This window comes from Notolabrus celidotus, chromosome 6 (assembly GCF_009762535.1).
Source record: "Notolabrus celidotus isolate fNotCel1 chromosome 6, fNotCel1.pri, whole genome shotgun sequence".
NCBI classification, from domain to species: Eukaryota; Metazoa; Chordata; class Actinopteri; order Labriformes; family Labridae; genus Notolabrus; species Notolabrus celidotus.
In genome coordinates this window covers 30300956-30328948 of record NC_048277.1, presented here as the reverse complement: position 1 = coordinate 30328948, position 27993 = coordinate 30300956, and the positions used below count along the sequence as shown (strand labels likewise).

General features: G+C 40.8%; 1 protein-coding gene across 1 annotated transcript; it reads right to left on the bottom strand.

Moving 5' to 3' along the window:
- On the bottom strand, positions 1-27986 carry snx33 (sorting nexin 33). Its single transcript, XM_034686384.1, has 2 exons — positions 25620-27986; positions 1-3216 (listed from the first exon to the last, which is right to left on the bottom strand). The coding sequence occupies exons 1-2, from the start codon at positions 27058-27060 to the stop codon at positions 2963-2965; spliced, it is 1695 nt and encodes a 564-aa protein (XP_034542275.1). The 5' UTR covers positions 27061-27986; the 3' UTR covers positions 1-2962.
- Between the last annotated feature and the right edge of the window lie 7 nt (positions 27987-27993).

The following is a 27993-nucleotide window of genomic DNA, read 5'->3' as shown; positions in this document are numbered from 1 at the left end:
TGATCTCCATCATTCCTTTTATTAAGACTTTTTTTCAGGTCCCCTTCCCTTAAATCATGTGACAAATTACTTGCTGCAAATCACCATCTGTTATTTTCAAGACTGAAACTCAAGCAGAGTTGCTTCAGGTCACACACCAATTTCCAGAAACAGTCAATTGTGTGAACTACTTGGTGTTCAACGTATCATGCAGCTTTGGAACTTGAGAGCAGAGTTTCATCATGAAACCTGATTGAGGCTGCAAACACTTCTTTGATTTATATTTCTCTTTCTGTTTTTCACCTTTCATGTTATCGTTTGCCAAATTCCGACATTGCCTTTGGTGTCCTTTTTTAATGTTTTCATCTTTGTGGAATGTTTCTCTCTTTTTTTTGCAAATGTGCTCCTCACATTTTCCCCAAATCAGATGAAATTACAAAACCAGAGGGCACATTTGATGTCACTACAACCAAACAGAGTAAAAAAAAAAAAAAAAAAAGGAAGGCCAGTAGAAAAGTCTGACTTCTTTGGTCTTGGAGAAATTGCAATGAGTGCAAACACTAACAGAAATGAGACAACAATGCTGATGCATGAAAAGAAAAGGTTAGTTCATCAATAAAAAACAGAAACAACACATTTTAGACAGCAAAGAGTTAAAAGGCCACAGATGTGGACTGAACAGTACCAGTAACAGACATTTCTGAGTCACACACAGACAAAAACACAAACACACACACAGACACACTGACTCTTTGTTTACTGAGAAATCCGTGCTCTGAATCAGCACATCTTTGTTGTGGAGGAATCATAATAAAGGTTTCTTCCAATTCTGAAATTCAGAAAAACAAGTGGACTTTCATTTTAAATTTCATGCCCTCACAAACACGTCACTGATGGTTCAAACCCCCTACCATCTGAATGATAACTGATATCTCAAAAGATAAATTAACTCTGGGAATCTCTGGAGAAGAAGCGTGTGAAGCTCACTAAAACGAACCGCTGAGCGTCTTGAGGTAATGCTTATAAACGCAGCACAGGCTCCAAATTAAACCTCTTAGGTTAACTCTAAAGATAGTCTCGTCGAACCGCAAGTTGCCATGAAGGTTTTCTCTTGTTAAACTGAGTGAGTAATGTTACTGGAACAGCTCCTATTAAGTAATAAACACTCACTCAAACTAAAAGGAAGAATGGGAGAGCGAGACAAAAGTCAAATCTCATTTTGTGTGGAAAAGTTTGTTCACTAAATGTTAAAAAAAAATCAAGCAATATCACATATGTTTGCTTACTTTGTCATAAAATTGCAATGGAATTTATTTCAAATAAACTGACTTGACATCTTGCTGAGATTGAAAACATTTCACAATGAAAGATAAGGTTAAGGCTGTTTGGCCTCGCTCAGCATAAATACTAGAAACAGGGAAACAGCTGGTCTGGCTCTCTCCACGCAGGAAATGTATCTCATTTATCAGCACCTCTTCTGAATCAGCACTTCTTCCTTTCAAATTCACTTAACCATTGTATGTTGTATGCTGAATGTTGTTAGTTTAATCCATACAGAAACCCAGCTGTAAGAATGGTGTGTGGTTTACCTGGTTTGTGCCTTGTACTGATTTAGCAGTGTGATAACTCCTACTCAAATCACATATTTACTGTCTTATTTATACTTTATATAAAAGTCAAGGGACACATATTTGTTTTGGAGGAATCATGACTTGAAAAAAACAGTAGATGATGATGTTTTTCAGAGGTCTACAGGATTCTTGAAGATCCAGGCCAGCTATTTCACTGTGTTCAGCCTTTATGCTAAGCTAAGTTAACTAACTGGTGGCTGCAGCTAAATATTTAACAGACGAGAAAGCAAATAAGTGTTTTTAAGAAATAAACTATTTCTTGAAGTTATTAGGGGTATGGATTGATGCTTACCTGATAAGCATGATGTGTTACAAGATGTTTTTTGAACACCTGATATACTTGTTATGATCTATCAACCTCAAATCATGCAGTTTTTAAACCTACACTTCATGACACGCTTAACCTCTGCATTAGTAAGATTTTGGTCTTGCATCAAGTTCATGACTGAATTCATAAAATGAAATGATAAGATGATGTTCTTCCTTATAGAACCAGTTAACCATCTCATTATTTTCCTACTAGTTAGCTAGACAAACTTTCCTTGTTTCCTTGTCTTTCCTTGTTTTCCACTGTGGACATGGGAATGCATCAGCACCACCATCAACTGGTTTCACTCACTCACACACATACATTTACACAAACCCCCACATACTAGAATACAAAAACATGTGCAAACTTGTTTCTACATACAACTCATTCCTATTAACAAGCCATGCTACAGACAACCGGTCCATGTAAAATTATTCCACCAGAAAGCCTCAGTTCCTTAAAGGCACTTGCTGCATGATATATGAAAGATAACTGCTGACATGATATGAGTGAGTCCTCAACAGAGAAACTGACTTGTTGGTAAATAACTAGATGACTGCTGTTTTGTATTATCCTAGGATTTTAGAAGTAACTTGTACGAGTCCCAGCAAAAGCCAAAGTGCATGATGTTGGAGAGGAGGGGACAACTCAAAACAGAACCCGTTTCTGGCTTGTGTTACACTATAAAACAATCAACTATAGATTCGCTATGAATTTGAAACCTATAATCTTATTTTAATGTCACACACACCTTAAATTATATGAAATAAACAATATGTGGAGACACAGTCTATGTGATGTGTGTTTTAGGAATAACAGGTACAGTAGGTCTTTAAAAATAACAAAAAACATGACTTTGAATCCATCAAAGTGAAAGACTGACTGGCTTCGAACGTCTTCCCAGTAACTGCAGCTTCCTGTATCTGCAAGTCTTTTTTTAAACTGAACCAAACACGACCGACATAGAACAACTTGATAAAAGAGTTTCTTTTTTTCTTGTCTGTTTTTTTGGCATCTTGAACCGGGCAGCAGTTCGGTGTCCTTACAGACCGTCGTACATGCGCAGGGTGCGCTCCAGTTGCTGGACGACACGCTGGTAAAAGGCTATCTGCTCCGTGAGGTAGGCCTGCATCATGTCTTTGAAGTCCACCTCTCGCCGCTGATGGAAGTGGCTCATCTCTGCCTGGAGGGCAAACCCAACCGTCCGGCAGCGTTTCCTAATGCCGTCCGCCTCGTCCTGGTCCATCTTTCCCTCGTCACTCATCCGCTGGCTCTCCTTCACCTTGGCAAAGGCACCTGGATTAAGAAATACAGTAAGATTAGTTCAACATTATTCAATCATTGAATTTCTTCAAAAACTGTTGGCTTAGGCCAGACAGAATGGAACATCATTCATCTCTTCTGGCATTAAGTAATGCAGATAGTTTCTACTTTACATGCCCAGCTGTTCAGATTGTCATCTCCAAGCTCTCTGCCTCCTCCCAAAAACAACAAAAACATATCTGAACTTGTGCAAGTTCACTGACTGGGGAAAATGTGAACCCAGTAAAAGCTAACATGCAAATAACCTGCAATAAACAAGCCACAGCATCTGTGCAAAGTTACAATCACTTCATTTTAAATGGCCTTTTATGTTTAAATTGAAAACATTTGAGGTCTTCATCAGGGACCGATTTTGAAAAAGGTCCATGTGACTCAATAGTATTGATGCATGGGATATATATATATTTTAGCAGTGGTCCCCAAAGTGGGTCAGGATTGCAAGACACCAATGGGAAGGGTCGTGAAAAAATGAGAATATTTTGAATAGCATATTTAACATTTTGTGTACAATTCTAATTTGTTTTACAGGTAGATGTTCTTCGTGCATGGCCCTCGGCCTGCCGCACCTCCACCGGTGCCTGTTTTGGTTAGCTGCAGGGTCATCAGCTGGGGACCACCGCTCATAGATGTTTCGCCCCTTAACCCGCATCTCCTGGTGGCAGGGCAGTGAACAGGGACGTCTCCCTGACACTCCCTGCAGCTAACCTTCTTCAGGAGCTGCTTGCTCCCCATATTTTGTTCCTTCTTCTCAGCCATAGCCAGAAGGTTGCCTTTTCGGCCTCCTCTGAGAGCTAATAAGAAAAATAGTGTGATATTTTAAATGTTGGTTTTTTTTTTAAATATTTGATCTGTCTTCCACTTTTCTTTCTTGCCACATGACTCCTGAGGTGATTATGCCACTTTAACAAAAGCATGAGCAGCAGCAGGTGAATTTACAGCAGCACAGGAAACAGCGACGTGCACAAAGGTAAGTATTTTTCTGCAGATCAGCTAAGTTAAGTATTATGGTCTTTTCTTTTCTTTGTCCATTTTTGGATTAGCCTGTTAGTGTACGCTGGCAGCTGTGAGCTGCATTTAACCACCTCGAGGGACAGTGGAGGTCCCTCGTGGTCTCTGGCCTTGTCATTTCTGGGTCACTGTCTGAAAGGTTTGGGAACCTCTGTTCTCAAGAGACAGATAATCCAAACAAATCCAACCAAAAATGAACATGCATGGATAAATACTGCTAAAAGTTTGTGAGAAATTCTGTTTTCTGCCTTTTAGTTTTAACTGACTTAAAGTGAAACTTTCAACACATAATGTAAAAATACTCGGGGTACATCCAAATAAAATATGAGCCGCTATGAGCTCATTAAAATATCTGAAAGCTGAAATAAAATGTGCTTCTGATAAAAACGATGAAAATAAAGTCTGAGAGAAAAGTCCCAATAAAAGCAAAATGCAGCCTAATAAAGATCTCAGATTTCCATTGCTCTTTTGGGTGGGTCTGTGTTACTGTACACTTTACGATAAGATATACTGCTACAGTAATGTTATGTAAATATCTCCTACATGGCACTCAGCAGTGAAGACCAACACTGTAAATTTTGCTCCAGATATTAACTACTGCAGCGCTGCACACTTTATAGGTATAACAGGGAACACGCCGCACAATTACTTTTTGTTTCATTGCATACCAAACGTCTAGTTTCAGTGCAATGAGGACAAGTTGTAACCACATTCACCCAGACAGCCCTGACGTCACTTTCCGGAGGAGAACATGGCACTAAGATGGCAGGTTGCCACGCTGCGTTTCCCATCAGATTGCTGTGATGTCTCAAGCTCATACAAGCTGAGATCCGAACCAAGACGACGAAGGATCTCAGTCACACGTAAGACAGATAAGCTACGACTCGTTTGCACACGCTGGTCTTTAACGTATCTGCTGCAGAGTCCAGGTTTTATCCATTAACTGTATCTGTGAGTTCATGCCGCCCTGGATTTTGTATGGAATTCCTGGCAGAAGTCTGGGAAAGCATGAACAGCACTTCCAGTCTGTTCCAGCAAGGAGGCGTGTGGACTGTAGTCTGTGGTGCTGACCTACATTCATGTATTCTGTTTTCCACATGAGAGGAGAATGTGCATCACCAGATAGCATGTCTGTGGGACATAAAGGCAAGGCGCTGTGGTTGTGTGTGTATGCATCTGTGTGTGTGTGTGTGTGTGTGGAGTGAGGAATGAAGGGGGGTTGAATCAACATTTTTGGATCAGCTATAATGCAAAATCTCATCTAAAAGAAAGCTGGATGTGCTCCTCCTTGCAGCTAAATCTTGCGCCAAAAATAACACAAAACTGTGATATTAATGCTGCAATACACAACCTACAAAATATTAAAATTACTGTATTTTAAAGCAAGGCTGGTCTGATTGAAATTGCTCTTTCTTGCAGCTAAATCTGCTGTCTAAGATAATGCAAACCTTTAATAAAGGTATAAAACACAAGCAACACAAGCACAAATGTGACAAAATGAAAAGGTTTTCTTTTAACTCCAAACATAAGGTTTTCTCAAAATTATTTTCCTAGCTGCTAAATCTGCAGCAAACATAATGCAAAAGTAGTTGATGTTGATGCTGCAAAACACAAGCCACAAAAAAAAAAAAATTAAATAATTAAAATGCAAGACTTAATACTTTCTTCCATCCTCAACCCAAGTTCCTTGCAACAAAGTTGGAACACCACTACAAACAGACCCATTATGGGAATATTTCAAAGTGATTCATTTCAGAGTGGATTGAACTCCAAACGAGTCTAAGGGTAAGAAAACACAGTCAACAGTCAAAATTGAGCAAACTTGTCTAAAACAGCTAAACAGGACCACAGCATCTCAGGTTATCATTGTCAAATTGGTTGTGTGAGTGTGGCTACCACTAGCAGAGCTAGCACCACCAACCTTCAGTTTTCTTTACAGGTAAATGTCTACATGGCCGTTGTTGGTTTTACATTGCTCAAGTTAAGAGGTTATAACCTGACACAACCTTCATACAACTTTATCTCCATTTTCTGGATCATAATACAGCCAGACAGTGCTGCTTGTCATCTGTACTTGTTTACATCCGGGTAGTAGGAAGGGGTGACGAATGATATGTTGCAATATACATACTGTGCGCAAGGCAATATATTTTAATTTCCCCCCCAAATAAAGTATTTCTTTGGAAAAATTGTCATAGTATAAAGAACAAACAATGATACATGTATAATCAAATCCAGTTTAACTGTAACTATAATATTAATGCTGCAAAACCAAGCTATATATAAGTCAAAATTGACAGTATTATTAAAGCAAGGCTGTTTAGATTTCTCTTTGTTCTAAAACCTAATTCTGTCCAATAAATCTGGACCATCTCATCAGAAAAGAGGCCTGATGTGATCTTCCTTGCAGCTAAATCTGCTATCATATGATGCAAAACTGTAATAACCAGCTGCCAAACAAGGGGAAAGACCAAACTAGTTGAGTTTGATATTTCCTTGGAAATGTAACACTTCTTTCAGCATGTTTAAGTTGGCAATACTAAACCTCATCACAAAGGAAACCTGGTGTTTTCTTCCTTGCAGCTACTCTTTCGATGATTCGTCTTTTTCCCCACTGAAGGCTCTCTGTGATGCACGGCCAGTGGTCTGGAGAGTCACCAGATTTGTTTATCTTGCCCAGCCAGACTGGCTACCGCATGTTTTATGGCTGTGGCTGTAGGAGAGAAGTGAACTATTTCACATGAGACAGCTTCATGGATCTGTGCTGAGGAGATATTAGCTCTCTGCAGGGGATTAGGAAAGGAGGAGAGGAGACGAGGGCTGCAGGGTTTCTGCAGGGTTCAACAATTTGAGTATAAGATCTTTGATATACCAAGTACAACGCACTTTTAATTACATAGTTATACCTGCAAATGACAGTATGATGGAAACCCAGTTGGAATAACATGGGCAAAAGTAATCTATTACTATGCAACTTATTTTTCAGTTATCCCTGCATTAAAAAAATGAAAATAATGATATCATAATCCCCAATAGAGACAGAAAATATAAAAAATGGGCAAATAAAAAATGAAACAGAGCATTTGGTAGCAGGTGAGTATGGGGGGCATGCTAATATAAGAGCTTGTTATCATAAACATACTCAGTATGGGTATGCCAGTCAATGCACTGATCCAATACCATGACAGGTAAGCCTCCTGAAATCAACAGACCTGGGTAAATTATCCTGTGATCATAACAAACAACAACAGAGTGGTGGTAGCAGAGAGTGTAATGTGAACAATCAGAGCTCAACATTATCAGGGGTGAGTCTTGAGGGGTCAGGGGTGGCATGGGTCCCTTTGAAATCTGATGGACCACCCCTTGTGTCACCCAAAACTCTGAAACTATGATTGGCTATTTGCCTTGACAGAGGCAGGACTTGTGTTAACATTGAGTATTTAGGCTGTTTCAACAAGCACTTAAAGTTTGCATCCCATTATAACACATTTCCTGTTAGCTAGTACTATAAATTGTGACTTTGGGCAAACATCATTGTGTTACTTTTCAAATGAAAAATACAAAAAGCATAAAGGTAAGATGAGCTCCAAAATATTAGGCTAATAGGCTTAATTATATGCAAGACTGGCAGATACACACACTCGCATATATTACAGAACATGATCACCTCTGGGCTAACACCTGGAATGGATAGTGTTACATTCAGATTCATTGAAGTTTTGGCTCGTAATGAAGGAATAGGCTTTCTGGCTACAGTAGCAAAACCAAGCAATTGTGTTAGTCACGCATTAACTTCATAATAGTTTAACATCTCCCACTAATGCCGCTCTGTGAGTGAAAGGAATCTAGTGCTTTTTAAAACTCTTCCAGACTTGCAGATATTCTGTCTGTTACAGCTGGTCTGACAACATGTGTGACTGGGAAATGGAGGGAAAGAGAACAAGGACAGTAGATTAAGTATGACCTCAACCCCCCTGAGCGACTTAACTCATGCATCTGTTAAATTCCCCATTCTCCCTCGCAGCCCTCCCTGCTGGGACCGAGGTCACTGCAGGCTGAAATCAGGAAGTGAGGGACTTCTTCTCCACGTCTAAATCCATCTTGTGTCTGTTTAACATGTAATCCTAAAGAGGAAGTGAGTCTTAAAGCTATTTGTATTTGTTTACAGAACAAGGGTTCTTCTATTTATGTACCAGTGGAGATAACATTTCCCAGTTCCTTTAAAAAAAAAAAAAGCCAGCGTTACATTTCTGCACAGACTGCACATTTTTGAACAGATCCAAACATTAGCAACACACAGCTGTTTTATACAAGTGTGTCTAATTTTAACTGGTTCTCATCTGGGCCATGGTCGCCAGCCTCAGCTTATTAAATCACTCTTCCTGTTTAAGCATAAGGCAGAGGCATCATTAAAAAGGAGTAGAGCCTCTTGAGTTGAGGCTATAGTTTGTATATCAGCTGATCCTTGTTAGAGTGGTGTGTTCTTAGCTCCTGCTGTATCCCCATACAGGAAAGAGGTGTGACCGGTTTATTTTTCCAACAAACTAATTAGCCTTTTTAACGTCCTTACTGGCAATATTAACCACATTTTATAAACAAAGACATAAAAAAACTTTTATATGAGTGAAGTGAAATTACCTCATTCGAACAAATCAAGATATGAACATACCAATGCTGCATGAAAAGATTAAGTTTTATACGATCTCATGTTACTAAAAACATTATGGCTTATTGCTTCACAATCCTCTTGAGGTCTGTCAGTTTGTGTGACTGTGCTGGGCTGAGAAGTGAAAGCATAGCCACTAGTATGTAATGACTTCATTCCTGCAATGCAAAACCACAAACACACAACACCCACCATTTCCCTTCGAGACTTGAAACTGGGCAAATTTCTCTCTTGCAAAGGAAAAGGAAAAATAGATTTGGCAGGTAATGGCATAACGTTTGCAAATTTAGGATACTGTGCAAGGGTTTGGTTAACCAAGTGACTGAAACAGCCATCCTTAATGCAGGTTAAGTTAAATATTGACAACTGGAATAATTAAACTGCTTATATACAAATACTGACAAGAACCTGGCTGAATACTTGATTCTGAATCTGCCCAAACAAAATGACTCATCACTTTAAAACAAACTAATCTTAAATTTGGTCTGAAGATGTAAAATTTAGGGAGAATCAATAGATGTCATTCACGTGGCACAGATGAGTAAACAAAAGCGTTTTCAACTGAGGACAAGTGATGTTTGTTATCACAAGACACTGATGGGTTTTGAGTGAGTGCTGAGGGTGTGATGTTGGTGTCAAGCACCGCAGTGAACTGATGAGATATTTGTCCTCCGTTGAACTCTCAAAAAGTGAGAATAAAATAGAAACACAACTGGTAGTGATGCTACATATTGGTGTTATAGATACATGTTTTCTTAGCCTTCAGAGCCAGCAGTGGAAAAAAAGAATCAATTAGTTAGTGCTGCAGACTTCATGATGACGGAACAGGGTTAGCTTGGCAGCCAGTAAGCTAACAGCTAACACCCTTGCAAGTTGATCGCGTTGTATAATACTACTCATTTCCTTCCTTCATTAATCTTTCAGCACAAGATCAAATCATTAATAACTTGCCTTGCCAAAGTTATTAAAAAGGGACAAAGGCAAATAGAAACGCCTACTAGCATTACAACTGGTTAGCAGATTTATTCCTCTGCAGTGCTAGAGACTTTATGAGGTATGGAATTTTTTTATGATGATGAGTGCTAGACAATATAAAATAGCTCAACTAGCTTCATCTCAACAATGCACAAAGTTATCAAATCACAACAAACGTTGTCTCAAGACGCTTTTACAAACATAGGAGGTCTAGACCACTCTATGTCAAATTATGAACAGAGACCCAACACCAAGACAGGGTAAGATCCAGTTTTACACCACCTTAATCCACCATGAGCATTGCACCTCGCAATATTTAGCTAGTTACAGCAGCGAGGAAAAACTTCCTTTTAATAGGCAGAAACCTCCAGCAGGACCAGACTCATGTTAGACAGCCATCTGCCTCGACCGAGTTGGTTCTGCAAAGAGGAATAGAGGAGAATAATAGATAGAGGGAGCGGCGATAGTGATGAGTAGTAGTAGTGTTGCCGCTGGAGTCCAGCACGTCCGTTTCAGCTGGAGTCTGGAACGTCCACAGCAGGAGGACGTCTACGGCAAAGATGGATGGTAGGCAAAGCTAAAATAACTTGCTAACATAACAACTAGCACAACAACCAAGTATTCATTAGTCTATAGTCTGATCTATAGGTGGTGCAATACATTTAATGATGGTTGAACTAATATGGTTGGCTTGGCAGCTAGTAAGCTAACAGCTAACACCATTACAAGTGGACATGTTGGCACTTTTTAGTGAAAATAGTCCCAGCACATGATGTCACAGGGCTCTCAAGTCTCACGCATTTCAACCTGTTCACACGCTCACACACCACACTTTGTATTTCTCATGCAGAATAATTACCAGGACAATGCCAACCAAGTTGCGCCGCTTATCCTCAAACTATGGAACAGGTAGGAATCAAGTGGGTTTCCCTTAGAGTTCAGCATGAGCTTGCCACACACCAGCTCATCCAAAAGAAAGAAAGAAAGATATAGCTACCCAACAGCCAATCAAAAAATAGCATCACGGTATCTGGGTAAAACAACTCAACAACGTTACGTTCCAAAGAAAGGGATGCACAGCTAACTAACCAACACATAACTGGCACTAGCATAATTGTGAATGAGCAGGCATGTTAGCTTGGTTTGGCATGGGATATTGAATTCACTAGATTATTTCAACTTACATTCCTCTGTGAAAAAACGGTGTCTTTGCTGTCCTTGCATTCCTCATTAAGTTTATTCACATTGGATAGAGCAGCACTGCTAATGACCCACCATAACTTCCTCCTGCCTCTCCTTTTCCCTCAGCACTGCCAAAATAGCACTAAATTAGATTGTCTAAGAATACCAAAGTAGAGCTCAAAGCAATAAATATTGTTTTCATTACATCCCCTGTTTTAGTTAAATTACTTATTGCAGTTAATTAAAATGAACTGACATTTCAGCAACAAGCTGCCATTTTAAACAACAGGCTAAATAGTCTTCTGACAGACGAGGGGAAACAGAGGCACTTGATCTTGATGGATGAGGACAAAAAGAAAAAGAGGAAAGAAAGGATAAAGACAGGACAGGAAATTTGTGGAAACTTCAAACATTGGGGAGGAAAGGGAGGCATTTGAGAGGAGAGGAGAGGAGAGGAGAGGAGACTGAGACAGCTTCAAGAATGCCTGACAGGGTCAAAAGTACTCTTCAGATGGCGATCTGCCAGTATTCGAAGGGGGTTTAAAAAGCCTCAAGTATACACAAACATGGAAAAACCCAACTGCTGAGTAAGCTAACAGCAATAATAGTGTTTACAGCAGCCAATCACGTACACAGATAAAAACAGAGCCGGAGTTTACGTCCTTTGCTGGAATGTGCACATCTGATTTGATCCATTTCAAATATCCTTTGTCCATCTCTCTAATTTTTACTTTCTAAAAAAGAAGACTCGGCATGGGACAGGCTACTGAAACAAATCTTTCCAATACTTTGATTCTTTATTACTTCAGGGATGAGGAATGTTCAAAACAGAACCACCCTCTTGAGCCTGCACGGGGAATTAGTTACCAGAAATGTTAAATCTGTGCCGGGGCAACTTCCTTTGCACGCTCTATATTACTCTGTGTACATCAACTACTCTTTATTTTCCAACTGTTACACGTGCAGCGATACATGAAGTTTCCAATAAGCCTCAAAACTTACACTGAAGCTCTTTATTAAAGCCATGCAAAGAGATGCTCAACAGATGTTTGTAGAAGAGAGGCTAATCTAAAAGTATTGTATACTTGTGGTATAAATCGACCCTTTTGTCAGACACATCTTTCATGAAGATACATGTGTTTATTGAGATAAATGTGCTCTGCACTGACCTCAAAAAAGGAAGTATCAGCCTTACTTATAACCACAGCGTATGACCCTGTCTTCATCACACAAAGTTCCTCTGCTAAAGGATTTAATTTGACCCTTTTTAGTTCAGGTTTCCATCCAACATTCTTATGAAATGAGGGGTGTTGACGCAGGAAAATCAAAAGTTGGACTGGATTTTTGAGGAATGGTTTTGGGATTTCCATCTGCCATTTGTGAAAAATGACCAGCTACATTCTAATTTATAAAACACACATACTTGCAAGTGTCTTTCTGATTTTTTGTTTTGCGTGTACGCCTATTTCAGTGTCGGTGCAATGAGAGCAATATGACAACACTGACCCTAACTCCTTGCATGTGTACATGCACGCATACTGTACTCTGTACTCTGATCCTGATTATTAAGTTTTGAGAAAGCTCTTTCAAGTCAGACAGCCGCATAAAAACAGGACATTACGAAAATCTGTTATGTCACTGCACATCAAGTTAAACAATGAAGTTTCACTATTAACCGTGACATCATAACTCCTTTGTATATTACTTTAAGCTTTGAGAGACAAGAGTTGTGACATCCTAAATCCCTCAGGATATCAATGCTTTGTTCTATGACTGTAGCAAAAGTTGAATAGGAACAGATTCAGCTCTTTTGTTATGTAACATTTGTATCATCCCCACTCAGTGTTTGCCTTGTTACTATTGTCTGCTTAGCAGTGTTGCAATGACATGAAAAACCAAAGATGTTCCTTTGATCAAAGATGTTTGGCTGATGATATTGTCAGTCGTCCTTGTTGAAACTATTAAATCATCCCTGCAATGTGAAAATCCGGCTTTAACTGACAGTTTGCAGCCAAATGAAATTACAAGGATTTTCCAGTGATTGCTTTATAACGGTCAAATAGCATCCAGAGTCAGGCTGTAACAAGTTGTAGTTTAATTTTCTCAGTAGCTTGGTAGTAGAATTGCTGTCCTATGAATCAAATTGTGCATTGCCGTCATTGACTGCAGGTTAATATGGACACTGCCAGCACTGCCAGCAACTCCATCTTCTCCCATTGTAAGGCGTGAAGCCAAAATACAGCCTCAATGGGCGCTGGTCTATTGCACTGGAGAGTAAAACTCAGAAAACAGTCTCAATTGAGTTGACTTTACTAAGCACAGCCAACACAGGATCACAGAGTCTGCAGGTAACAATGTCAATTTGGTTTGTTGAGTGGGACTAACACAAGCAGAGCTAGAAACACCAGCCTTCAGTTCTCTTGCAGGTTAACTTCCACATGCACCTACTGGTTACACATCGCTCAGGTCAGACAGACTACACATAACTTTGTCCAAAATACTGCCAAATTCCCCCGAGCTACATGATGTCATCTTTCATTTGTGCTTGTTTACATCCGTGTAGTAGAGTATTATAGCATTATGGCAGCTGCCATAAACCACTGGAGTTTACGGCCTTGGTAGTGTTGTAGTCAAGACCACATTGACCGAGACCAAGACATGTCCGAGACCAGGATGCACCAAGACCAAGACATTTAGGGATCGAGACCGAGTCAAGACCAAGACCAAGGCAGGGCGAGACCGAGACAAGACCAAGACTATATATATCAATGAAAAATCACCATGAGTTACAAAATAAAAGACTTCTGTTTATTTTATTTAAGTTTGGTTTTGTCTTTGTTGCCTTTCTTTTGACGGGCTGTGAGAGGTTTTTTTTGCTTAATTAAACAATTTAGCAGACATCTCTGGTCTCTCTTCCTGTTGTCTGTCTCCATTTATTAATGCATGAGTGCAGGGGGCGTGTCACTCACCATAGCACCACGAAAGTCGCAGCCGTAAGGTGGAGAAAAAAAAAATTAAATGAGAAAGGAGGGGGGCTCCTCTTTATCACAGTAATGACAGGGACACAGAGTGCATCAGTGGTGATCTCGACCGGTCTTGATATAAAATACGGAGTCCGCCCAGTCCTAGACCAGGACAAGACTGCGTGAAAATGCTTTCAATTCTGAGACCTTCAATGAGCGGCCTCTAGGCCAAGACAGGTCTCGAGTACTACAAGACTAGGCCTTGGCTAGTTGCCAGTGACTGCTCTACAGCCTAGACACAACATATGACCAAATGTCAGGCCTATCATGATAAAAATGTTAATAAGTCATTGAACCTACTAGTGATTCTGATGCTGACAAGTCCTACTACAAAACATAAAGACGAGAAGAAGTCCACAGTAAAAGAAGTTATTGAATAGAAGTTGGAACTTGGACCAAGGGATTGCGGGACAAGTTGAGCCAACTCCTGTTTCTAGATGACCTCTATAGTTTATCATGTGACCACATTGCTGTTATCCAATTGTGATACTTAGAGAAGTTCTAAAAATGATTTATACAAAAACATTGCTTTGGCTGTCACAGGAACATTGCAGCTCTTAAAATGACTTGTATGTGAAACCAAATGTATCTAAATCAAGCCAGTTCTCCAACTTAAACTATCACAAGGCAATAAAGTTTAGTTTTTGCAATTGGCCATTGGTATTTACTTGTGTGTGTGAGGATGTAGCCTACAATTTTAGCACAAAGCAATCCAAATAAACACACAAAAATAGCACTAACTTTAACATCAGCTGGTTCCCTGCAAAAGAAAACAGCTTTGCCTTTATAGGTTACTTTTGTCTTGCTTCTGTAGCTTAGCTTGGTGCATTTCTCTGGAAATTCATGGAAGTGAAGCTTAAGTCAAAATAGAAAAACTAGTATCTTAGCTCTCTATATTTTACAAATGGTTTGCCCAACACTGACAACATCTTTAGGAATGAGAAAAACGGAGAATACAAAGCTCACAATGCTCTACTCTGAAGGATGAGCTCTCAGTGCCAACCACAAGCATCTTTTCAGAGTTGCCTTGACTACAGCTACACTGGCAGACGTCCAAACTCTCTCTGACAGTTACAGATTTAATCCTGTAAGGGTGGAGGGGAGATTAGGACACAAAAAGGACAAACACAGTGCTGCCTTTCAGCATAACATTTGTGGCATTACACTGACAGAGAGGATGAGGTCTAACTTTTGGGTTGGCTGTACTTAAGCTGCACTGGAGGTCAATCGTCAATGCCTGAAGAATAATCCTTCTCTGAGCTAACTAGGGAATGTCAAGCCAAAGAATGACTGGATCAAAACATAAACAAATACAGATGGCAATGATTTATTTTTCCATTTATTCACAACAATGCGAGTATTTGGAGAGTCAACCTCCAAAACCACTTTTCCTGTCAAGGCCAACGGGGATTAAAACCTCTGTTAGCATGCAACAGCTGAGTAAAAGGCTGGTACATCCTGGACAGCTATGAACACAAACACATTCACATCTAAAGGCCTCTGCAGGTTTTCCAGATTTTAACCCAATGTAGGATTTTTGGGCCAAAAGGACAAAAAAACAGAGTGATGACTACAGTGCTAACAGGCTTTGAGACTGAAAACAGACCTGTGTTAGGGCAGCCTGAAATGTTTGGTGGGCCACTTTTGGGAGTGGAACAACTTGAGAACAAAACCTGTCATATAACCCAATGAAGTGAGTCGCAACATGTTAGCTGCCAGTTCACACACCCAGCAAACCCAGGCCAAAACAGCTATTATTCTGAAACATACCCCTCTGCTTTGGTCTCCACCAACTTGTTCAGATAAAAAAGTGGCTTTGAGTCATGAAATACAACACGTGTTACTATTTACCAACTACTTGGTGACTTTGTCTGTTGCCTGGATCAGAAGCAAACAAGGGTTATGAGGATAGTGGGGGAAAAAAAAGTTGTGTGTCATATCAAAACAAAATATTAAGCTGAAGGACGCTAAAATACTCATAGTGCACCTTACATTTACTGCTAGCCTAATACAGTCCGTGCCAAATTAAGGAGGCTAAATTTCTCAACCCAAGGCTGCTGTTTGTCTGACAGTGCATCAATCTATGTGAATATGTCTGTTTTATATCTGATAAATGGCAAGGCTAAGGTGCTACGATTGATGCTTAGGTACGGGGATCATCACTTTTTATTATACTGATATCATTCCATCCTAGTTCATAGGAGTCCCAAGACTTGATACCAGAACCATGCAGAACTGGGTCCTAAACACACATTCATATCCCCATCCAGCATTTAGGTTTGGAACAGTTGCAGATAAACAATGCATTTTCATACATAACATAATAATTGATGTTGTAATAGACATTGTTGTACATTGATAGGTTATAAGAGGCTCTAATTATCTATCCGATTCCACTGAACTTCTGTGATAATATATGTGGAACAGCTATGTCCCCATTTTTCTCTCAGAAGCTCAATCCTCTGATATACTCACAGCCCTTTTAACGCCACTTAGCCACAAAACCTGTGCTTCTTAGAGAAGGGCAGTGAAGCAGTGTTGGCAAAGATCAAGTTCTTGGAAACATCTGTAATCTCCTTCAGTGTGAAACAACAGTTCACTGGGCCAACATAGACAGGAATGCAGAGGCATGAGGGCAGACAGTGCGTGTGAAGAAGCAAAGCCCTAGCCTTTGACGAGATTTATGAGTAAGCAAACAGGAGAGAGAACATTTGCTCTCCATGGTCACCCCTGTCAGAAAGGGGACTTTAGCCAACAAAATAGCATACAATCAACGCTGAAAGATGCCGTAAGAGGGCCGCTGTGCAGTACTGGAACCAAAAACAGGTTTCAAAGGCTGAGGTTTGCCTGCCTGCTGACAGTGCAGCGCTTTCTTGTGTGTTGTAACCAGTGCAGGGAATGTTCATCTGTAACATGTTTGTCACAATTTGAAAAAAGAAAAAATCTGGTCAGCACCTCCAACAGTTGAGACAAAACATCCACGTGTGCACGCAGAAACCATCCCCTAACTTGGAGTTATCGGTGCACATCAAGGGGGCATTTGGCTCACACATTTCCTCATAACTTCCATTAAAACATCTCTCTCCTCAAACTGATAGAGCCTCCATGTGGTTTCATAACGTATTCCCATATGGAGGAAAACCAACCTCTCGTCCAGATTAAAAGTCTGGCCAGCGTGCCAGGAGGCGTCCCAGGGGAGCGCGCTCATTCTTACTCTGAATATGGCTCTGCTCTGGTGTGGCTCACAGACGGTTTTATCCCACTGTCAGGAAAAAACTGAAGGGAGGCACGACAAGAAACATACTTTTCTACACTTTGGAGCAATCTAAATGCTTCCAAAATGAGTCAAGATAAAAAGGCACAGAGCTAAGTTCTTCCCTTACAGATTTTAAACTCCCAATTATTCCATCATTGGCTGTTCTAGCTTACCCACAAATTGCTGCCCAATTGAATGCAGAAACTCTCCTTTGTTTGTTCAAAAGAATTAAATCGTTGCCGTACTTTGCTCAGCGTGTCATTCAGGGGACACAGGTGAAGCAGATCCAGACCTCAACGTGAGCCAACGCCTCAGATTTCATTTTACACAACATCTGATCGGATCAGACTGACCTGACACCCACACAGCAGGGCGGGTTGGTTTCACTCTGTTGTGCACTCTTTTGTGTTTATCCAAAGCTTCAACAGGGGGTTTTGTCTCTGATCAGTGCCTCGGTTGTTGCCAGGTACAAAATCTACAGAACATGATATCTGCTGCAGACTCACTGAGGATTGGAACAACTACTGACAATGTAATATGCTTTCAAATAGAGACTAGAACATCTACAGTATGATAGAAATGTATGCATGATGTCAAAGTTAAGAGTGCAAATAAACCCTGATTAAAAAAAAACAGCTCAATTTGCTGGTGGGAACACTTTTCAAGATCCTGTCATGTTTTGATTGACATCTGCCTGACTCCACAAAAAGCAATGCAGCAAAGGACATTCAGCCTTGAGCAGCTTCATGTGTTCAAGTCGTCTGATTTTCTGTTGTAGGAAGAGGAAGACGCCCTGCAATCTGAAAATATTCAACGGACTTGGTCAGTAAATGCTGAGTCATGAAATGCTTAATGAAATTGAAAACACTTGAGTAGAGGAGTTTGTGCATACATGCAGCAGTAGCTCATTCTGCCCCTAGTTGTACCCAAAGCTATGAATGCAGTGCAAAATGATGCTCTGTGGATTAAGCTATTGCTATATTGTGATGATAGAGGTTAATGCTAAACTTCTGCTGCCTGTTGTAGAAAGTAAATAACCCCCAGTAGCCAAAAAAGACAGCTATGGAGGATATTTAAGACAACCCCATGCTGGTTGTTATGAGTGAAGTTACTGCCATGTTCTTCTACTCCTATGATTGGTTTTAAGTGTTAAGTGCAAAGTTGTTACTTGTGGGAAGTATCAGAGCAAACCCGCCCAGGGCAAACCACTTATCAGGAACATTTACAAAAACTTTCATATCAATGTTATAGAGTTTAAACTGAGACTTCTGCACATATATTCCCAGGCATAACAACAGTCAGTTGTTTCTAGATAGCAGACCGTTGCTATGTAGGATAGACTAATGCTAGGGAGAATCAGAGTCTCATCACAGACTAACTTACCCACAGACAGAAGTCCGGTGGATTTGAGGTCTGTTTGTTTACGGTGGGAAAAACCAAGGAAAGAGAGGCCAACAGTGACTAGAGAGGCTGGAGGTTACAACCATACACTGTATAAATAATTGACTTAGTATCTGTGATGTCACCCATCTGTTCCTGAGCGCTGTTTTGAAGCCAATCATTGGCAGGAGCCATATTGGAAATGCTGAACTCAACCCAACTGTTGGTGAGCTAGTGTGAGGTGAAGAGGCAGGCTTTGAGCCTCCTCATTAACAGTGTTCCCGCCTGTCAGTCAAGTCAGTCATGTCCTTAAATGGGCAAAACTCATATCTTAATATCTTCTGAACTGCCACGTTATAAAATAATTCAACCCCTGTACAATGTGTGCCGATCGAGAAATTAGCTATCCAGACTACACTTGTTTTTGTACCAGGCTGTGAACATGTTTATTTCTACTGTAAAGATTGGCTTCTTGAATGGGTGTGTATGTGGTTTTCAGTACTTCCAAGCAGCTTGGTCTCATCACAGACTAACTTACCCACAGATAGAAGTATGGTGAGTTTGAGGTCTGTTTGTTTACTGTGGGAAAAAACAAGGAAAAAGAGGACAACAGCGACTAGAGGTTACATCTGAGAAATCTACAAAGCTGAAGATGGTGCATGAAGATAACACTTCACAGAGAGTGTTACAGCATACGAAGGTGTTTAAGAGATGAGAAATGGAAAAATAAATGTTGTGGAAAAATAAATGTTGCCAACTCTGACGATAACAAGGCAGAAAAAGTCAGTCTGGTGCTGATTCATGCAGCCTTGTTTTACTTTATAAGTGGAAATGTTCAATAAGAACAGCTTGTCATGTTTCAAACCAGGAGAACAAATAGTTCACCTTACATTATCCCTTATATAACTACAATACTCTTCAGACCATGTAAATAAGACTCTACATTACATAGTTAGAAGACTTACTGGGTCTCTGGTAGCTTCAAGACTAACTAGGTGCCACTCATTCAACAGGAACCACTCATTCAACAGGAGACAAAACAATGATTCAGAGACCAGGAATACCAACAAACATGTTGTTCCAACAGGCAATGCGGTTGTAGTCTGTGGTGCTCACATCTCCCTCTCACACAAGGGGCTCTTTTATTCTTGTGTGACTAAATGTGATCAACCCTTCAGATCAAGATTTTCAATCGTATACAAAGAAGATCAAGGTCGAATCAAAGGCTTAGCTCTGGCCGAGGTTCAAAGAACAACAATGCAGGAGTCACAGCCCTCAGTTGAGACTCGATTTATTCTCTCTGTTATAGAAACCAGGGCAGCTGCCCGGACAGACAGCTCTGATACGGGAGTCCTCAGTGGGGAAAGATAAAAGGACAAAGATGGATGAGAAGGGGATAACAAAACAGAGGTGAAGCTTTAGTGACAGACTCACTTTCAGGTTGAGCGACAGCAGACCCAAAGAGATGAGACTCAAAGATGTGAAGAGTAAAAACAATAACAGCAGAGTGGAAGAAAATGGATGTGAGGAGCACACCCTGACATTTTTCTGACATTACCCAAACCCTCTCCTCCCCAGATCCATTTTATCAAGGCCACATGCAGTCGCTGCCCAACACCGCATCTCAAAGACAGCTAACATTCCTGCAGTTCACATGCTCACCAGGATCAGAGTTAAAATAAAAACAGCACCATAGACCTCAGTGAAAGGAGAAAGTCAGGCAGGAGAGAAGCAATGAGGAGATGAGGAAGAGGAGGAGGAGGAGCGCACCGGAAAAGGTTGACCTCAGTTCTGTGTGTTCTGAGTGTTGCCACAGCTGTGTCTGGTTCTGCAGAACACAAGTCACATCAAGGAGAGTTATCTGGACCGGCAGGGGAGACTCAGCAGAGGGAAAGGGTCTCTGGCTGCACAAAAACACTGCCGCACTCACTCCTTCTGACTGTATGTGTTGTCTTTTGGCTCACTCTGGCATCAGTTTTTGTACCATTACCAAAAGTATGTTATTTCACTGGTTACCCAACAATCTAAGAATGACAACAAGACTCCAGGAAGTTATTGCGTGTTACCAAAATGTAGCCAAACCCATGACTCCTTTTGATTTGGTGAACTTTGATTTGTACACTTTTTCTTGTACGCTTTAACAGTGTTGAGCGTGTCAATAAGCGAGTAAAAAGGTGCTTTTAAACAGAGCAAGGATATCTTTTTCCACACACATCAATGCATTATGCTAAGCTAAGCTAACAATCTCATGACACCAGGTTCATATTTACCTTGCAGACAATAAAGGATATCAATCAGCTCATCTAACACTTTGCAACAATAAAAGAAAATGTATTTCCCCAAACCTGTAGACTACTACTCAAGCAACAGACTTGAAAGACTCCTTAAATGCTAAGTGTTATTAAACACAAACAAACTTACACATGCTTGTGACAAACACACTATTCAAAAATGTGCAAAAAATGTTGTTGAAATTTGTAAGAATATGCATTAAAATTAAGCAAATGAGACTCCAATGTTGCTCTGACAGAACAAATGTTAGACTTAATATTCGTCTATTATTTTTAATTAAAATGGATTATTATCCGACTGTGTTAAATACTAAATCCTGATTGGTCAAAAGTTCATAACAACTGTCCTTAATTCTCAATAGCAAAAAATAAGATGTCAGGGTCAACCAGGTCACACACACTACATCAAATCAATCAGAAATAAGTCCTGCACAAGCTGGTACACTGCAAACCAAATTGCCCTCTGGGATTAATAAAGTTCTCTGAATCTGCATGTTTCACCTCTGCCTGTTGACACTGTGGCAAAAACATTAGTGTTCTACTCAGGCTGGTTTTGAGAGTCTGGAAATAATGACATTTAGCGGGCACAGATGTGAAAGCAACCTGAGGAGCTACTGGACTGAAACCATCTCTGATAGTGAAAAGTGGAGCAACATCCTGTCCTGCAATTCAGGCAAAAGCAGCAAAGCTGGTGAGAGCATCTCTAAGTTGACGATTACTGCAAAAGTAACTTAAACCAGAAGCAGTAGCAATAACAGCAACAATGTTAAAAGTTGTGACATTTGTCTCATTTTGTTTAAAGGTGTGTCAACTGCAAAGCTCCAAGAAGAAAAAACTGAACAAGGACAGAAGTCTAGTTCACATGGTCCAACGTTACCTTCAATGGAAATCAGTTTAATGTCATTCATAACAAAGAAGCAGGCTAATTTTTTACATTCATTGTAATGTTAATTCATACCACTAAGAGGCTGATAAGAATCTGCTGCCAATGGAGCATTAGCAACGGTGGAATCGGAGGGACTATTTTATAATCAGTATAAATAAATCATTTCAAATCAATATTCTGTGTCAGCTTGTTTGAATGTTGAGTTTGTAGCTGGGTAATGAGCTGGATAATGTGTAGTGAGTAGGTATTATATGCTAATTATAATCCCTTTCAGGGTGAGATGACACCCCTCTGCTTTGTGTCAAAGTCCTGCTCACCATGTTGCTATTCTAATTTGCATAACCACCTGTTCACTTTACATAATCTCTTACATATCAGTCTCTGAGGTTGACAAATGAGAAGCAGTGTCAGTGAGATAACTTAAATACATATGCAGAGTTTTTCCTTTGCCTTTCCTTCAGAGGAAGCAGAGCTGTCACAGTGTTTTTGCTGAGACAGAGATTGTTCCCTCGCTGTGAGGCCGAGTCATTTTTGATGAATGGTCTGACTCCCACACTGACAACTGTTTTTGTTTAAGCAATAAGATGTTACTGCATAATTCAAAAGTTACATGTTCCTCAGAGTTGCTTTCAAGGGTCAGTTTGCCAGAATTAAAGATGAAGAGGCCTTTTTCCTACCCCCCCTGCTTCTGGGACAAATCCAAACAGATATTTTTGGCTTCATGTGCTCATTCTCTGAGATATCCACTTTTATCATCTTAATCTAATGAGGAATGTCTTCTGTGGAGCTCCAAGTATTTAACACTTACACAGCCAGATCCCTCAGCGACAGCATGTGAAACCAAAACTAACATTGACTTTTTGTGATTTGAGTGGAACGACCCTTTAATATTAAATCAGATTGTTTTGTTTTCCTTATTTATATCTGGGTGGAGGGACTAAATGTACCAAGCTGAATCCTATCTGGGATGACCTCTGCCATAATGAGTGCCGGCTGTATGAAGAAGATGACATTTGCAGATAGCATCATTCCTCGCTGGTAGCAGCCCTTTCCTTCCTCCTGGACTGACTCCAATCAGCTGATACGGTTGTTTGTTTGAGAGCTGATACAGAATGTTGAAACGCCAGGACTGTGACTAACATGAACCAAAATCTAAGAAGAGACACTGGAGGAAAAGTTGCAGACCTAAGCAGAGAATCAATCATAATGAACACAACTATGGCAGAGTATTGAAACCAGTAATGTTACATAGGAAACGGATAAAACACCAGCATATCTAAGCAGCTGATCTTCACTATACTGTCACTACACAGTCTGGTGTACCGCTAACTGCAAACATGATGAAGCACTCTTTGAAAACTTACGGCCTCATGAAACATCCCCTGACTGTATTTTGACCTTTTAGTCTTTGAGAGGCATAATCACAGACCGCATAAAATGATGGATGACTTGACCTGACCGGGTCACTGCAGGTCATAAACTAACTCTCTGAGGAAATGGCAAATGAGAACTCAGGATGCTGCTGAGCAACAACACAGTCATCAAAATGTTTAGAAGAAAGACAAGAATTTTAAAGATTCCTACTTTATATTCTTCTGTGATTCTCTATGTTTATGAGTTACTAATTGGCACAGAGCATGGGAAAGCTAAGGTCCCAGAGACGAAGCTATGAAAGGCTACATATTTAGGAGGCTTTTGTTGTCATCTGTTAAACTTCTCTTTAAATCCTGAAATAAATGAAGAAAATAAAGTTCAGCAAAAAAAAAGTGGCTGATCAGGACTGACAGCAGTCTGGACTGATTTGCTGATTAAACAGCTTACCTGCCTGTCTACATACCTGGCTTCCTACCTGCAGGCATTGTGCCCTCATTGCACTCAAAAGTAGTTTCATATAAAGGTGCTACTTCCCCAAACACTCTCGAGGACTCATCATGAAGCATAATTTAGCAACTACACTACCAGTCAAAAGTTTGGACACACCTTCTCATTCAATGGTTTTTATTTATTTTAATTATTTTCATCATTGTAGATTAATACTGAAGACATCAAAACTATGACATAATATGGTTTTGCCATAATATGGATTACAACAGTAGTCAAATAGGGCTATCCATTGTGTACTAACCCTACCTCTGAACAACACAACTGATGGTCTCAAACACATTAAGAAGGCAAGTCCTTCTACAAATGAAGTCTTGACAAGACTCATGTTAATTAGAAACCATTCCAGGAGACCACTTCATGAAGCAGACTGAGAGAATGCCAAGAGTGTGCAAAGCTGTCATGAAGGGAACAGGGGGGTCCTTTACAGAATCTAAAATATAAAACATATTCTGGTTTGTTTAACACTTTTTTGTTAATTAAATAATTCCATATATGTTCTTTCATAGTTTTGATGTATTTGGTATTAATCTACAGTGTTTCAAATAACTAAAATAAACACAAACCCTTGAATGAGAAGGTGTTTCCAAACTTTTGACTGGTAGTGTATGTGAACACATGTTTTTAGGAAGTGGCGTGACTCTTTCAAACTCAACAAAAGATGCATGCTTTAGTTTTTAGATTACATCATAATGTATCATATTCTGACTGCCGTGTCAATAACCCAGTCCTGTGTCGCTTCATGGCTGATGGTTGTAGTGTTACAATACTAAAGAGCTCTACTTATCTCATTAAACTTTTACAAGAATCCAGAGGAACCTAGGGTGAACTATCACAACAACAACTTCCCAGTTTGGACGAGGTGTTGAGTACATTTTGTTCTGTAAACACATTACTTCTGATATATTAAGAATAACTTATCTTAAAAAGTAAGCTCACATAACACACACAGGTCAGACCATATATCCTACAGAGGCCAATACAATGGCATATCCTACTGCTGTGTGTCTATATCTACAATAAATATGGAGTTCACTTTATAATGTGATCTGTCCATGTGTGATGTGATGCATGAATTACTCATCAAACACTCATCATAGTCATGTTTGCACAGCTTGTCAAAGCCATCACTGTTATGAAAGCCCTTGTGAAACAGGGCTTGAGAATGTGTCAGTGTGTACAGTAGGAGTGTTTGTGTGTCTGTTTGGGTGGAGGTCAAGAAGGTGGAGTGGTTGCCCCATGGCTGAAACTCTGACCTGATGACACACACTAACACTGATCCATCTCTGGTGTGTGTATGCATGTGTGTTAGCTATACAGAGGAGGTGTTAGAGACAGGACCTGATCTGATCTGTCATCCAGTCCAGATTAATAGCACAGATTGTGCAACACAATTGTAGTAATGGGCCTTCATTTGAGTGTGTTCCCATTAGCGGACACTTTGTGTATTATTCTTGACTGTTACTGAAGCTTGTGCAACTCTTTCCCAGTATAACTGCTGCTTGCTTCACTTTGGGGATTTTCCAGCACTGTGCAACACAACCTGATTCACTATCTTCTGTTATCAAGCTCAGGGTGGTAGAATATTTAAGCTATATTAATCTGCTTGAACCTCAAATAGCCCTCACAGTTCACTATATTTAAGTATAATCTGATAGTTTGTGATTGATGTGACCTCAACAGGCCACACTGTGGGGTTATGGTGGGTTTAACTTATCACTTTACAGTTAGAAGAGTAAGCCGTCTTTGGATATCCACTGAGAACAGGAATGAAGCTGCAGGAATCAAAAATGTGATCATACTTTAAAACACTGGTGAACAACTTTACCTTTCTGTAGATGAATGATGTCAGGGAAGTTGGCGAGCAGGCCTTGGTAGAGCGACAGCTTGTCCAGCATATGGAAGAGGTCATACTTAGGTTGCTCTGCAAACATCTCTCCAATGTTCTCGTAGGTGCGGCCTGTGTGAGAGATGGCGTTGTTGAAGGTGTCTGAGCTGTGAGGAGGGTCCAGCATGAACGCCTGGCTGATAGACTGGAAGGCGTTTCCCAGTCGCTGGAACTCCTTCCTGAACCCGCCGTGGTGTTTACGAACCAGCTCCGAGGCAACATGTGTGAGCTGCATCACGCTGTCGTCCATTTTTTTGGCGAAGGACTTGAAGGAGTCGATCCGCTCCTCTACATCCTGAAGGTCCTGGTGCTCGTTGGGAATCTGGAGGGTCAGCATGAAATGTGCGCCCACCATCTCGTCCTTCTCCGCCCGTCTCTTGCCCAGTTTCCACTGCTTGTCGTCTGCACACATCAGGAAGTGCTCGAAGCCTTCGTACTGGGAGAGGACCGGGTGACTGGTCATGTGGTTCATCCAGAGTATCAATCGTCTCTTTCGCTTCTCGATGAAGTCTTCTTCAAATCGCCCCGTGGCCTGCTTCTCAGGCAGGTGAGGAACAGAGATCACAGTGAACTTGTGCAGTAAGCGGTTGTACAGCCAGTCAAAGTGTTTGTAGCGTCTGTAGACGGGTCGTCCTGTGTGGCTCGGCGTGACCCGGTACGAAATATACGTCTTGATACCCTTGAACTTTGTCTGTTTGGTTGGGTCTTCAATGGAGCAGTTGAAAGGCTGCGGGCTCTCCTTCCACCCGGGCCCCAAGGGACACATATCAATGGTGTAAGACTCTGCTATCTTTGCCATCATGGGGACATCGCCCAGGACGAACGCTTCGACCCCTGAGCGGACAAAGCTGGAGAATCGGTTCAAGTTCCTTCCCACCATACTTCCTTTCCTGGAGCTGGAGATGCTGTCTTGCCTCTCCATGTGGGGTTTGGACCGGTAGTAGACATTGGGGTTGTTGGAAAGTGGGCTCTGATGCGCATGTCCATTGGCCCCGGGGCTCCTGGTGTGGTCAGCATCATCCACCACTGTCGACCTGTCGTCCCAGTCGTCCCAGTCATCGTCATCATCGTCGACGTAGAAACTCTGCTGCATGTGCAGGGAAGAGTTTGGGGTCGAGGGGAAAAAGGAGGAGTCATTTCCTAAAGATCCTGCTGGGCTTATGGAGCAGTCGGTCACGTTTGAGTTGGAGCGCGTGCGAATAATTTCCACATAAGACGCAGGGAACAGACCCTTCTCCCCTCGGCTGTTCTCCCCCTGAAACCAGCCGTCCACCGAGTTCTCATCAAAGATTACCAGTTCCTCATTCTCCTGGATGCTGATCTCCTCTTTGTTCTCACTTTGGAAAGTGTAGATTGCTTTGGCTTTGGCTTTGGCTGACATCTTGATACTCCAGTGGGTCCAAAAGCAAAGTAAAAAAAAAAAAAACTACATGCACATAGTGCTTAGATTATAATGATGCTACTGTCTGGATGCATGCTGTTTTGGAAACATCTGACACTAGCTCACAGTTATATTCAAACATCTCAAATTACATGGCAGCTGTTGGATCAGGTGTGCAACAGGCCGGCATTTACCATGTAAATTTAATGACCTGACTTAGTAAACAAAGGGGAAGTCAGCAGTTATGTAAAACCATTACTGCTATCCACCAAAAAGAGTCTAAAATATGTCTCCTGTGAGCACTAGCATCCTCAGCCCATTGAGGCTATCCCTCTATTGTCCTTTAAACTATTCTGCTTTAAAGTCTAATAAGTTTAAGCTTTCAAGGCTCTATACCACATTACATTCCTCATGCAGGATCTAATGATACCTTCTTTCACATTACAAACACAACAGGTTCAATAACAAAATCTGGATTCACCAAACAGCTCCTCCAAAAGCAGCGCCGGTGGATTTAATCCTCACAAACTGCTCTGATACCTCGCATTGCTCACTCACGAGACTCTGGGTTCTCATTCCGGATCCTTAAAACGATCCTCGGTAGAAATATTTCCAAGACAAAGTGGCCTGGCGTGAAGAAAAACAGACGGATGAGTAATGGTATCCCTGTGCATTGAGCCTGATCCGCATTCCCTCAGTCTGAAACTTGCTGCCTTTTCCTTGTAAACAGGTTCCTGCGCATCTTCCAGTCGATCCTTTAAACTGAAGCAGAAAGCAAAACCGGTGATCAAACAATCCCCTCCTTTGTAGTATCAACACGCAGCACACAGGGTCAGTGTTGTTTCTTTAGGTTTATTCTGGTGCGCGCTGCAACGAAGTAACTCTTTCCATGACGTTAGGCTTGGACAATTGAAGGCAACTTCGCCTTTTTTC

Bases quoted from the DNA above. Each gene is read 5' to 3' on its own strand.
- snx33 (XM_034686384.1), bottom strand. From the start codon at position 27,060: ATGTCAGCCAAAGCCAAAGCCAAAGCAATCTACACTTTCCAAAGTGAG. The intron at 3,217-25,619 runs GTAAAGTTGTTC...TTCTTAATCCAG, and splicing joins CATCATTCATCTACAGAAAG to GTGCCTTTGCCAAGGTGAAG.